The 14866-nt window shown below is 39.4% G+C and overlaps 1 protein-coding gene across 8 annotated transcripts in view; it reads left to right on the forward strand.

The window, feature by feature from the left end:
• Nucleotides 1-14866, forward strand: part of BLTP1 (bridge-like lipid transfer protein family member 1) — a 1044923-nt gene that overhangs the window by 649184 nt on the left and 380873 nt on the right. For 7 of the 8 annotated variants that reach the window (XM_053703615.1, XM_053703613.1, XM_053703617.1 and 4 more), the window contains 7 exons: nt 10390-10565; nt 10842-11017; nt 11319-12016; nt 12108-12350; nt 12698-12791; nt 13749-13799; nt 14292-14498. In XM_053703615.1, coding sequence (XP_053559590.1) covers nt 10390-10565; nt 10842-11017; nt 11319-12016; nt 12108-12350; nt 12698-12791; nt 13749-13799; nt 14292-14498 — 1645 coding nt within the window. The remainder of the gene's footprint in view (nt 1-10389; nt 10566-10841; nt 11018-11318; nt 12017-12107; nt 12351-12697; nt 12792-13748; nt 13800-14291; nt 14499-14866) is intronic. The other variant, XM_053703616.1, reaches the window with a different exon arrangement.

Genomic DNA, 14866 nt, shown 5'->3' on the forward strand with positions numbered 1-14866 from the left:
TTCTAGAAAAAAAGCTGCTGATACCGGATTAATGTAAGTTAAGCCTAAATACAGTGATTTAATAGCGACTAGTATCAGGCTTGCTATCAGAGGTATATACTCTGATTAATGTGCAATATAAAACGTTTGCTGGCATGTGTAATCGTTTTTATATATGCTTTGGTGATAAAACTTATTGGGGCCTAGTTTTTTCCACATGGCTGGCTTGATTTTTGCCTAGAAACAGTTTCCTGAGGCTTTCCACTGTTGTAATATGAGTGGGAGGGGCCTAGTTAAAATTACAGACAGAGACATTCAGCCTCCCTCAGCAGTCCCCTGCATGCTTTAGGACATCTCTGAAGGGCTCAAAAGGCTTCAAAAGTCATATATTGAGGAAGGTAAAGCCACAGTGAAGCTGTGGCAGTTCTTGTGACTGTTTAAAAAAAAAAAAAAAAACGTTTTTTTTTTAATTTGTTAATCCGTTTTTTGTATTAAGGGGTTAATCATCCATTTGCAAGTAGGTGCAATGCTCTGCTAACTTGTTACATACACTGTAAAAATTTCGTTAGTTTAACTGTCTTTTTTCACTGTTATTTCAAATTTTAGCAAAATTTGTTTCCCTTAAAGGCACAGTAACGATTTTTATATTGCTTGTTTAACTTGATGTAAAGTGTTTTCCAAACTTGCTAGTCTCATTGCTAGTCTGTATAAACATGTCTGACATAGTGGAAACTCCTTGTTCATTATGTTTAAAAGCCATGGTGAAACCCCATATGGGAATATGTACTAAATGTATTGATTTCACTTTAAACAATAAAGATCAGCTTTTATCTTTAAAAAATTTATCACCAGAGGATTCTGGCGAGGGGGAAGTTATGCCGACTAACTCTCCCCACGTGTCAGATCCTTTGACTCCCCCTCTCAAGGGACTCACGCTAAAATGGCGCCAAGTACATCAAAGACGCCCATAGCGATTACTTTGCAGGACATGGCGGCAATCATGGATAATACCCTGTCAGCGGTATTAGCCAGACTGCCTGAATTCGGAGGAAAGCGCGATAGCTCTGGGGTTAGACGTAGTACAGAGCGCGCAGATGCCTTAAGGCCCATGTCTGATACTGCGTCACAATATGCAGAATCTGAGGAAGGAGAGCTTCAGTCTGTGGGTGACATTTCTGATTCGGGGAAACCTGATTCAGATATTTCTACTTTTAAATTTAAGCTTGAGAACCTCCGTGTATTGCTTGTGGAGGTGTTAGCTGCTCTGAATGACTGTGACACAATTGCAGTACCAGAGAAATTGTGTAGACTGGATAAATACTATGCAGTGCCGGTGTGTACTGATGTTTTTCCAATACCTAAAAGGTTTACAGAAATTATTAATAAGGAGTGGGATAGACCCGGTGTGCTGTTTTCCCCCCCTCCTATTTTTAGAAAAATGTTTCCAATAGACGCCACCACACGGGACTTATGGCAGACGGTCCCTAAGGTGGAGGGAGCAGTTTCTACTTTATCAAAGCGTACCACTATCCCTGTCGAGGACAGTTGTGCTTTTTCAGATCCAATGGATAAAAAATTAGAAGGTTACCTTAAGAAAATGTTTATTCAACAAGGTTTTATTCTGCAGCCCCTTGCATGCATTGCGCCTGTCACTGCTGCTGCGGCGTTCTGGTTTGAGTCTCTGGAAGAGGCCTTTCAGACAGCTACTCCATTGACTGAAATACTTGACAAGCTTAGAACACTTAAGCTAGCTAATTCTTTTGTTTCTGATGCCATTGTTCATTTGACTAAACTAACGGCTAAGAATTCTGGATTCGCCATCCAGGCGCATAGGGCGCTATGGCTTAAATCTTGGTCAGCTGACGTGACTTCAAATTCTAAATTACTTAACATTCCCTTCAAGGGGCAGACCCTATTCGGGCCTGGTTTGAAGGAAATTATTGCTGACATTACTGGAGGTAAGGGTCATACCCTTCCTCAGGACAGGGCCAAATCAAAGGCCAAACAGTCTAATTTTCGTGCATTTCGAAACTTCAAGGCAGGTGCAGCATCAGCTTCCTCTGCTACAAAACAAGAGGGAACTTTTGCTCAATCCAAGCCGGGCTGGAAACCTAACCAGTCCTGGAACAAAGGCAAGCAGTCCAGAAAGCCTGCTGCTGCCTCTAAGACAGCATGAAGGAACGGCCCCCTATCCGGTAACGGATCTAGTAGGGGGCAGACTTTCTCTCTTCGCCCAGGCATGGGCAAGAGATGTTCAGGATCCCTGGGCGTTGGAGATCATATCTCAGGGATATCTTCTGGACTTCAAAGCTTCCCCTCCTCAAGGGAGATTTCATCTTTCGAGATTATCTGTAAACCAGATAAAGAAAGAGGCATTCTTACGCTGTGTGCAAGACCTCCTAGTTATGGGAATGATCTGTCCAGTTCCACTGACGGAACAGGGACAGGGTTTTTATTCAAATCTGTTTGTGGTTCCCAAAAAAGAGGGAACCTTCGGACCCATTTTGGATCTAAAGATCTTAAACAAATTCCTCAGAGTTCCATCGTTCAAAATGGAAACTATTCGGACGACCCTACCTATGATCCAGGAGGGTCAGTACATGACCACAGTGGATTTGAAGGATGCTTACCTTCACATACCGATTCACAAAGATCATCATCGGTTCCTAAGGTTTGCCTTTCTGGACAGGCATTACCAATTTGTAGCTCTTCCCTTCGGGTTAGCTACAGCTCCAAGAATCTTTACAAAGGTTCTGGGATCGCTTCTGGCGGTCCTAAGACCGCGAGGTATATCAGTGGCCCCTTATCTGGACGACATCCTGATACAGGCGTCAAGCTTTCAGATTGCCAAGTCACATACGGACATAGTTCTGGCATTTCTCAGGTCACATGGGTGGAAGGTGAACGAGGAAAAGAGTTCTCTATCCCCACTCACAAGAGTCTCCTTCCTAGGGACTCTGATAGATTCTGTAAAAATTAAGATTTACCTGACAGAATCCAGGTTATTAAAGCTTCTAAAATCTTGCCGTGTTCTTCATTCTATTCCGCGCCCTTCGGTGGCTCAGTGTATGGAAGTAATCGGCTTGATGGTAGTGGCGATGGACATAGTGCCATTTGCGCGCCTACATCTCAGACCGCTGCAACTATGCATGCTCAGTCAGTGGAATGGGGATTACACAGATTTGTCCCCTCTGCTAAATCTGGATCAAGAGACCAGAGATTCTCTTCTCTGGTGGCTATCTTGGGTCCATCTGTCCAAAGGTATGACCTTTCGCAGGCCAGATTGGACAATTGTAACAATAGATGCCAGCCTTCTAGGTTGGGGTGCAGTCTGGAATTCCCTGAAGGCTCAGGGATCGTGGACTCAGGAGGAGAAACTCCTCCCAATAAATATTCTGGCGTTAAGAGCAATATTCAATGCTCTTCTAGCTTGGCCTCAGTTAGCAACCCTGAGGTTCATCAGATTTCAGTCGGACAACATCACGACTGTGGCTTACATCAACCATCAAGGGGGAACCAGGAGTTCCCTAGCGATGTTAGAAGTCTCCAAGATAATTCGCTGGGCAGAGACTCACTCTTGCCACCTATCAGCAATCCATATCCCAGGTGTAGAGAACTGGGAGGCGGATTTTCTAAGTCGTCAGACTTTTCATCCGGGGGAGTGGGAACTCCATCCGGAGGTGTTTGCTCAATTGGTTCTAGCAGCGCCTTGGTTCTTCAACCTGGCTTATGTGTTTCCACCGTTTCCTCTGCTCCCTCGACTGATTGCCAAAATCAAACAGGAGAGAGCATTGGTGATCTTGATAGTGCCTGCGTGGCCACGCAGGACCTGGTATGCAGACCTAGTGGACATGTCATCCTTTCCACCATGGACCCTGCCTCTGAGACAAGACCTTCTACTACAAGGTCCTTTAAATCATCCGAATCTAATTTCTCTGAGACTGACTGCATGGAGATTGAACACTTGATTTTATCAAAGCGTGGCTTCTCCGAGTCAGTCATTGATACCCTTATACAGGCACGAAGCCTGTCACTAGGAAAATCTACCATAAGATATGGCGTAAATACCATTTTTGGTGTGAATCCAAGAATTACTCATGGAGTAAGATTAGGATTCCTAGGATATTGTCCTTTCTCCAAGAGGGTTTGGAAAAAGGATTATCAGCTAGTTCTTTAAAGGGACAGATTTCTGCTCTGTCTATTCTTTTGCACAAGCGTCTGGCAGAAGTTCCAGACGTTCAAGCTTTTTGTCAGGCTTTGGTTAGAATTAAGCCTGTGTTTAAACCTGTTGCTCCCCCAGGGAGCTTAAACTTGGTTCTTAAAGTTCTTCAAGGGGTTCCGTTTGAACCCCTTCATTCCATTGATATCAAACTTTTATCTTGGAAAGTTCTTTTTTTGATGGCTATTTCCTCGGCTCAGAGAGTCTCTGAGTTATCTGCCTTACAATGTGATTCTCCTTATCTGATTTTCCATTCAGATAAAGTAGTTCTGCGTACAAACCTGGGTTTTTACCTAAGGTAGTTTCTAACAAGAATATCAATCAAGAGATTGTTGTTCCATCATTGTGTCCTAATCCTTCAAAGAAGGAACGCCTTTTACATAATCTGGACGTGGTCCGTGCTTTAAAGTTTTACTTACAAGCTACTAAAGATTTTCGCCAAACATCTACACTGTTTGTTGTTTACTCTGGACAGAGGAGAGGTCAAAAAGCTTCAGCAACCTCTCTTTCTTTTTGGCTTCGGAGTGCAATACGCTTAGCCTATGAGACTGCTGGACAGCAGCCCCCTGAAAGGATTACAGCTCATTGTACTAGAGCTGTGGCTTCCACCTGGGCCTTTAAAAATGAGGCTTCTGTTGAACAGAATTGCAAGGCGGCGACTTGGTCTTCGCTTCATACCTTTTCAAAATTTTACAAATTTGATACTTTTGCTTCTTCGGAGGCTATTTTTGGGAGAAAGGTTCTACAGGCAGTGGTTCCTTCCATCTAAGCCTGCCTTGTCCCTCCCTTCATCCGTGTACTTTAGCTTTGGTATTGGTATCCCACAAGTAATGGATGATCCGTGGACTGGATACACCTTACAAGAGAAAACATAATTTATGCTTACCTGATAAATGTATTTCTCTTGTGGTGTATCCAGTCCACGGCCCGCCCTGTCTTTTTAAGGCAGGTCAAAATTTAAATTTAAACTACAGTCACCACTGCACCCTATGGTTTCTCCTTTCTCGGCTTGTTTCGGTCGAATGACTGGATATGGCAGTTAGGGGAGGAGCTATATAGCAGCTCTGCTGTGGGTGATCCTCTTGCAACTTCCTGTTGGGAAGGAGAATATCCCACAAGTAATGGATGATCCGTGGACTGGATACACCACAAGAGAAATACATTTATCAGGTAAGCATAAATTATGTTTTTCTGGTTCCCATGCGGTGCTCTGCGGTTCCTTGCATATGTAATTGTGGGCACAAGACATGGTTGATTTATGTACATCGCAATGGCTATTTCAAGCAAAGCCAGCCGTTGTAACCTAATGGGCCGCACTACTGCCCCACTTGTCAAAGACTAAATGCTCTCCATTTAGAAGGTTCTAATTGGATGATATAAGAGAATTTAAAGTGATAGTAACGGTTTTACTGTGTAAGCTTTATTTACAGGTTTACGGCTGTTTATTTGTTACTTCCTCCTTTGTGACATAGGATGGTACACAACAACACAGAAATTAGTTACTTTTAGATTTAAAGAGACAGTAACGTTTTTTTCTGTGTACCTTATAAATAAATTAATTTTATCTGTTTACCCGTTAGTTCATCTTTTGTGACTAAGGATGAATCAAACACACACAGGAATAGGGTTATTTTTCTAAGAAACGGTATCGTTCCTATGTGAAAACTTGGTTAAAAATGTATTTTTCTTGTTGTACTACTACTCTACGGCGCTGGCAGTTTGGGCTGTTAAAATGGCCACAAAATTATCCTAACAATTCTATGGCCGCATGCAGTGCCCTGCGTTTTTCTTCACCCTACACTAGGGGTTGTGATGCATTCTATATTTTTGCATAACATAGAAGCATACTAGAGGCGCTGTGCTATTCTGAAGGGTTTCTCCACGTTCCTAAGAATCTCAGTTTCAGATGAAATTGGTACCTTAGACATTCCCTATATTTACAAGATAGACGTATCAGCTAAGAGGCTGGACATCATTCCTTAGGGCCAGCATTGGTAGCATAATGGCTAGCTGAACTACCTGGCAAGCAGAAAGTTTGTGGTTTGAATCCAACTACTGCTCCTTGAATGTGCACTCAAACGTTGTTTGTTTAAGGGGTAGGTTTCTACGAGAACTTCTATACCCTTAGAGGATAGTCTTTTGGACACTCACCAGGGTATATAATGACAACCTACTGTGTACTTTGCTACCGTCACTGGTGTGACGGCATTTTGGTTTGATACGTTGTCTAGGGCTATTAGTCAGTGGATGTTCTGGATAAACTCCAGGACTGGATACGGTTTTTATTGACTAATTCCTTTATTTCAATTTCTTCCTTCCAGTTATCCAGTGGGAAGCATAGGTGGCTCTGTTCCAGTTCTGGGAACCTTTTGGTTAGAGCCTTGTTTTACGGATACGTGTTCTAAGACTAGGATGTTGGTGGACACATACCCTGATGTTGAATCATAGACGGCATGGAGGACATGCCCCGGTCCGTGATGGATCTTGTAGGGGTTGATTTTCCGTGTTCGCTCTTGTTTAGTTTCAAGCTCAAATAATTTCCTCTCAGGGGCAGTTTCTGCTTTCATAATTGTCTGTGGCTCAGTCATAGGGAGGGAAGTTCTTACACTGCGTAGGAGTCCTCTCAGTCCTGGGAGTGGTTGACCCAGTCCTGATACTGGTATTGGATTTAGGGTTACCAGTTGGGTTGTTGTTCCTCAAAAATGGGAATTTTTTAGACCATGTTGTAAGAAGAGTGCTGTCCTTCAAGATGGAAACTATTAATTTGTTCCATTTCTTTCCCTTGGTCTTGGAAGGTTGACTTATATCACCTGTGCAAGGGTCAAGTGCTCTCCTGTACCGTTCATGAGACTTGTCTCCAGTTCTGGGGTTTACCTTTTTTGGGTAAACACTTCCCGTTCGTGGTCCTTCCTTTCGGGGTTGCCTTAGTTCCAAGTTTTTTCGGAGACTCTGGGATCGCTGTTAGCAGTGATTCAGTTACGGGGCTTGGCAATGGCGCCCTATCTAGCTAATATCACTAATTCAGGGGTCATCCTTAAAGCAAGCAAGATTTACACAAACGTGGTGTTCTACTTCCGTGAGCTCACGGGTGGAAGTGTTCCTTGGTCCAAAGCACAAGGGTTACTTACTTGGGAATCATGCTGAATTCCATATCACTGAGGATTTTGCTGACTGAGGTCAGGAAATCAAGGTAATTCTGGTCTAGTCCCTCGGTCCACCTCTCGGCCTTCGATGACCCAGTGGGTAGAGGTATTCGGGCTAATGGCGTTGACAACGGACATTAACCGGACAGTTGGCTCATCATGTTAAGGTACTATGGCAGAGCTCTGTAACAACCTGAGGGTTCATTCCCCGGTGAGGTCCACTCAACATTTTATCCTTATATGGTCCATAATCTGTGCAGCGCCTTGTCACTTAAATTTTCATTGTTTAGTTCCATTCAGTCCTATGCAGTTTAGCATACTTGGACAATGGAACGGAGATTATGTAAACTTGTCTATTCAGGTTCCATTATCTCAGGGAACGTGATTTTGAAGAGTATGGACTCAGGTGGGGTCTGGTCTTTTTATAGACTTCCTGCAACTGCAAGCGAGTTTCACCCAAGTCTAGTTTCTCTGGCTATTTGCTTGGAGATTGGACGCTTGATCCTGTTCATAGTTACCTTATTCAGGCTTGTAAGCCTGTCATTAGAATGGTTTCCATAAGATGAGGCTTAAATGTCTTTCTGGTGTGAATCCAGGGTTCCTCATGGAGGCAAGACAGGATTCCCAGGATTTTGTTTTTCCTTAAGGGTTTTTTTTTTTTCGGAGAGTTCCTTCTAGGGTCAGATCTCTGTTTTATCTACTTGGTACCACTGCGTTTGGCAGCTGTCCCAGGTGTTCATTCCTTTTGGCAGGCTCGGATTAGAGTCCGGCCTGTGTTTTCTCCAATTGCTCCTCCGTGGAGTTTGAATTTGATTTTTTTAGATTCTCTAAGGGGTTCTGTTGAACCTATGCATTCCATTGATATTAAGTTGTTATCTTGGAAAGTTTTATTTTTTGTTGTCATTTCTTCTGCTCAAAAGGTGTTTGAGTTTTCGACATTACCATATAAATTCGCCTTGCCTTGTTTTTCTTTGGATATCGTGTTGTTATGACCTATACTTGGTTTTCTTCCTCAGGTTATTTCTGTGAAGAAGATTATTTAGGAAATTGTTGTTCCTTTCTTGTGTCCCAATCTTTCTTTTGAGAAGGAGCGTCTATTACATCCATTGGACATAGTCCGTGTTTTGAAGTTCTACTTTTAGGCGACTAAGGATTTTCGCCATTCATTTTCATTATTTGTTGTTTTTTTCTGGAACACGTAGGGGTCAGAAGGCTACGGCTACCTCTTTCTTTTTGGCTGCAGAGTATCATCCGCTTTGCATATGAGACTGTTGAACAGCAGTTTCCTGAATGGATTGAGACTCATTCCACTCGGGCTGTGGCTTCCTCATGGACATTTGAAGATGATGCTTCTGTTGAACAGATTTGCAAGGCTACGACTTGATCGTCTCTTCGCATTTTTTCCATATTTTACAATTTTGATTCTTTTGCCTCCACTGAGGCTGTTTTTGGGAAGATGGTTTTCAAGCTGCGGTGCCTTTCGTTTAGGTTCCCTGTCTTGTCCCTCCCGTTTCATCCGTGTACTATAGCTTTGGTATTGTATCCCACAAGTAAGGATGAAATCCGTGGACTCATCGTATCTTGAAAAAGAAAAGGAAATTTATGCTTACCTGATAAATTTATTTCTTTTTCGATACGATGAGTCCACGGCCCACCCTGTTTTATAATACAGGTTTTTATATTTTGTTAAACTTCAGACACCTCTGCACCTTGGTTTTTCCTTTCTCTTCCTAACTTCGGTCGAATGACTGGAGTGGGAGGGAAGGGAGGAGCTATATATACAGCTCTGCTGTGGTGCTCTTTGCCTCCTCCTGCTGACCAGGAGTCGTAATCCCACAAGTAAGGATGAAATCCGTGGACTCATCGTATCGAAAAAGAAACAAATTTATCAGGTAAGCATAAATTTCCTTTTTTTCTTACTTTGTGAATTGTATTTGCTCACAAAAGTAGGTGTTCGGATTAACGGGAGCTTCAGATATACAATATTGAGAGATAATCATTATAATGGGGAGAGTGTGCATTCTAGAGGCGTAATTGCAAGGTCTGCTTTTTTTATTCACAACATGTTTGTGTGTGTTACATCTCAGGAGGTCTGTTTCCTCTGACAGCAAAGGTGAAAATGTATCAGTGACTTAAACCTTTAATAGAGTGAATGTTTGTGCTCATTGTCAAATCTCTATCCACATATTCATCCATACATCAGTTTGTGTATGTCAAGAAATCATGCACCATCGTCCATTTAAATTATATTTATTCAACCTTAAAGAGAAGACATTGTGTTATTGTATATCATTAAATGAATCCTTTTATTTCCATGAAGATACTACTTTATACTATTGTATTTTTTATCATCCCTCCCCCACCTCTATAGGTATTAAACTGAAATTGAAATCTCCACTATTAGTGTGTATGGCAAAGAAAAAACTACATTGTACATTATTTTACTTGTTTATTTACCCCTGAAATCTTGCTTTTTCTACCCCCATTAGAGAGACTCTCATACGTAGACTTAATGGCACATGAAAGTCAAAATTAAAGTTTCATGATTCAGATATAGTACTGTTTTAAAAAATTAACTTTTTTAAATAAAGTCTTTTTGGTATCCTTTGTCAAAGCTTGAGCACTGTATATGACATTGTTAAAGCCATTTTTCCAAAAACTTCTACCATATAGCGCTAAAGACACATGCACACTTTTGGGCCTACCTTGATATGCTCTCAAAAAATTAGCTAAGTTTCCACAAAGGCTGCCTAGAGAACAAAGTAAATTTGTTCATAGAAGTATTTTTTTCAGGGTATGCTTCCTTTAATCATGGTGCTGTTTGTATGGCAACCGGAACTTTAGTTCAATTTCAAGAAATAGTTTTTTTATGTGCGACACTAACTTATTTTGGTTATTGTTTTATAGCAAATTAAAATGTGAAATCTTATTGTGTTTTAACAAAATCATTTATTGCTTTTCTAATAGCACATATGAGCCATATATTTAACAAAAATTATATTGAAACTATATTAATATTTTGCACAAAATTTAAATTTCTTTTTATAGGGACCACACACAATTTGCCTACAATTCCATCTGCTTCTGACTTCAATACTGTGCTTTCCAGTGAACAAAATACTCTTGATGGAACCCATTCTCAGCACAGTACTAGCCAAGATGATATAGCAGCTATTGAAGAAGGTAACCAGGGCTTTCCTGCAGTTCAGCTTGCAGATGCCCAGGTAAAAACAAACACACAAACATTTGCTATTTATTTACAAGTATTTAGCAAAACAGAAAAGAAACTCATATCATTGATTTCCATGTGCAGCCTATTTTATATTAAAATAACTTTTCATGTTTTTGTACTTTCATTCACTTCACACCAGTGATACAGGATTTCATGATTCGTTATACTGATGCAGCCCTAACTGCAGATTTATTTGTAAACATAATGTTTATGACCATTGTTTGTCCCTGGTTTCAGACCATAAACATATCTTTTCTACTCATAATAGGTTGTATTTAAACCTCTCCTGAGCCACACAGGAATTCAGTCTCAAGATGTTGTCCCCCTCAGCTACAGAATGTATTTTGGGGAACACTTGTCCTTTTCTGGTACTTTGGACTGTTTAAGAGCTGACATTGTTGATTCAGATACATCAAAAGAAAGAAGAAGCAAAAGAGCCCGAAGGTCAGCATTAAGGCATTTATGTATTTGTTTTTTAATTAAGAGGTGGGTTTTTGTGTTTATAGGCTTATGTAAAGATTGAGTGGCCACACACAGCTCTCTAATTAAATGGGCATCAATATTTCATTTAGTAAAGTCTTTAATTAGTAAAGTCTAGTTGTTAGCCATTAAAGCTATCTGATAATCTTTGGTTTTAATAATATTTTTACAAATTCTTTGCATTTTTCCTTGACCTAAGTACTTTTTCTAGTAATAAATATTTGCTTTTAAAATATTTTTAACAAACTCTTTTCTTTTTCCTTAGGCAAGGAGCAATGCACATACCTCCACTTGAGTTTAAACCAGCTCTAATGCTAGAAACATTTAGCATAAATGCGGTGGTGATGGAGAAATCCATGTGTACACCACAAAACTCCACTAGTGCACTGTCCTTTCATGATCTTAACAAGCGATACTACAACACTTTTCACTGCAACTTCACCATCTCTTGTCAATCAATAAGTCAGCATGTAGACATGGCACTGGTCCGTCTAATTCATCAGTTCAGTACGATGATAGATGACATCAAGGCAACACAAACAGATATTAAGCTTAGTAGATATACAGCTGGTTCTGCTTCTCCCACACCTACTTTCAAAACACGGAAGCACAGAGATTTCCGTTCCTCTGACTTTAGCCGCAGCTCTCGGGGTAGTTTAAACAGAGTAAATAATATGAAGAACAAGAGAGCAAACAGTGAAAACAACAAGAAAGAGTCTCGGAACAAGAACTCCCTGGGGCGATCAGAAAGAAGGACCTCAAAGGTGTCTCGAAAGGGTTCCAAAGATGCAGTAGATCACATGACCATTCATATGGATGACTCTGACTCCATAACAGTATCAGAACAAAGTGAGCCTTCTGCAGAATGCTGGCAAAACATGTACAAATTGTTGAACTTCTACTCGCTTATCTCAGACCCAACAGGATTTTTGGAGAAATCTGCAGAGCCATTTTGTCCAGCAGGTACCAAACCAAATACATGTCATAGACATAATCATTGCCTTTTGGGATTTTTTTCTTAAACTGATACAAGGTATTTTTCATATGTTTTTAGGTCGAAGTCCCTCAGAGCCAATGTGCAAGGTGGTATTTGAGAATGAGCAAGATAGCAACAGCTTCAGTAGAAATCAGAGGAAACGCAGCCTTATTGCTGCTGAGCCTCAACATGTTACTCTGATAGTGTTTGGAATAGGCATGGTTAATCGGACACATCTAGAGGCTGATATTGGAGGGCTAACTATGGAGTCTGAGCTTAAGAGAATTCATGGAAGCTTTACCTTAAAAGAAAAAATGAAAGGTAGGAAACATATAGAATATGTGGACACATTACATGCTAATTTTTAGTGAAATATTGTAGTAATGGCTCTTTAAATTAAAATATTATTGATGTGAAGGCACTTATCGATGTATATGACTCATTGTAACGGTAAGGTAAAGGGTTTATAATAAAAACAGAGCAATGTAACTTTTTGTTTTTTTTACTGTTTATCGCTACATGTTTTAGATAGTTTAACATTTACCCAGTCTATTTAGTTTTTTTTTTTAGATTTGAAAATAATTTATTATTATGAGTAAAGCAATGTCTTCATTTTGAAGTGTGAGCTCTATTTATTAATGTATTTATTTGTTTAATTTTCACCATAGATGTTTTACACCAGAAAATGACAGAAACTTGTGCTACAGCCCATATTGGCGGTGTAAATATTGTTCTTTTGGAGGGTATTACTCCAAATATTCAGTAAGTTCATCCTTATTTTCTTAAAAATATATGTAATATATTTAAATATGTCTTTGTTTTTAATTTACAATTATCCTCTTTAAATCCTTTACTCATGTTATTTAAAAAAAACATATCAATACACACGATGAGCTTACAGTTGCAAGACATATATAATCATTTAGATGTTTGAATAAAAGTATTTGATGCAATACTGTTTTGCTAATTGTTTTATAGTAAATTGCCTTATGTTTCCCCAAAAACTGTGGTATCACAAAATCTTTTCATTGGCCTGTTATAATGCACATTTTTATAAAATGATCCCACTAGAACAAAGTAGAACATATTTTTATCTATAACTATAAAATAAAATGTGGCTTATAGATTTTGGGGATTTTGTTGCTTTAGTACATTTATTTTGAATGCTGCCTTATTTATATACCGTTTACATTTTTTATTGCTTGAGGGACCTGCAATGCATTATAGAGACAAATGTAAACTTGCTCTTTTGCTACATTTTTATTGGATAATACCTGTTGGAGTAGAATATATACATAGCATTGTTGGTTCCATCAATAATGCATGAATTATGACCACACTACACTTTGTTAGTGAGATGCAAACCATAATCAGATTAGTAATTAAATATACATGCACTTTTCCATATTATTTTTTCTGTTACTAAATGCTGCTTAACCTCAATATGACAGCATGATATTCTAAAGTGGGCATAGGTATCTATAAGTTGTTCCTGATCAGCTGACAAATTTGATATATTGTTTAACTCTTTGTTTAGAGAATTGGTAAAAACTAAAACATTTAATTTGTTTTGTCATATTGTGAACATACTTTACTGTGTCCACTTCGTCATATGGTTGCTACAGTGTCTACTTCTGCATGGATATTTATTCTTGTTTCGGTTTCTTTCTTTTTCTTTTCTTTTTTTTTTCTTGCTTTCTCTTCAAACTTCATCTTTAGATTGGAGGATTTCCCTACCTCTCCAACAAGCACAGCCAAACAAGAGTTTCTGTATGTGTCTATAACTTAAATGTTCAGTAGTTGTGGTACTGTGATGTGTTGTTATTAGTTGTTTTGTTTGTTGGTTTATTTCCCATTATTATATCTAATGCCTGACAGTTTTAAAAGTGCAGGTCGGTAGATTATAGTAATGTAGTACATTTAAAACAGGTAAAGTAATGAGTGAGTTAGTTTTGTGTGAGTGTCTCTTGTTTTTGTGTTTAAATACATTTTTGTTTTCAAGGTTAAAATAACCCCATCAGATCATGTTTAATAGTAACAATGTAATGTGATTTGATGTATATTAGTTTAAAATGTGCTTGACTCTATAATACTGGTCAACTATAATCTTGCTAATAGATTTGGTTAACCCCTACATAAATGATCTTCATCATGTAGAAATTGTAATATTATAAGAAGCATGAATTAAGGTATTGAAATAGCGATCATGAGGTGAATGCATCAGAACCATAATACAAATTAATAGCTTTCTTTTTTATTCAGAACTGTGGTAAAATGCAGCATTGCCAAATCCCAGGCGCTTTATAGCGCCCAAAGAGGCCTGCGTACAAGTAATGCTGCTGTTTTCAAAGTGGGAGCAATCAGCATCAATATTCCACAGCACCCAGCAACTCTGCACAGCATGATGGTGCGCAGCTCTCACCAGCTCTCCAAGCAGATCTCCGATCTCATCAGACAGCCATCTACCATGTAAGTTCCCTCCCTGGAGAATGTAGGCTCAGCAGGTGATCTGCTGGTATAACATGAGAATTAGTGTAACTGGAGAGAGCACTGCAGGGTTATTCCTCCAGTCTGTTCTCTCATCACATTGTCAGTAGTGCATCTTACAGTGTCACTAAACTATGGCTTGATGTAGTAAATCTGACAATAACTCTTTGTTTCCCTTTATTTGTGTTTTTTACTGGGTTTTTTTTAATCTATAAGTTATATTTTCTTTTAATTGATGATATTATATTAAAGCGTGTGTTTTTTATGGGAATATTTCTAACTATTCACATACAATAAAAAATATACACACAGCACAAAGGAGATAAAGAGAATGTCTAGTCAGATTGCAT

The sequence above is a fragment of the Bombina bombina genome, chromosome 2, assembly GCF_027579735.1.
Source record: "Bombina bombina isolate aBomBom1 chromosome 2, aBomBom1.pri, whole genome shotgun sequence".
Lineage (NCBI taxonomy): Eukaryota > Metazoa > Chordata > Amphibia > Anura > Bombinatoridae > Bombina > Bombina bombina.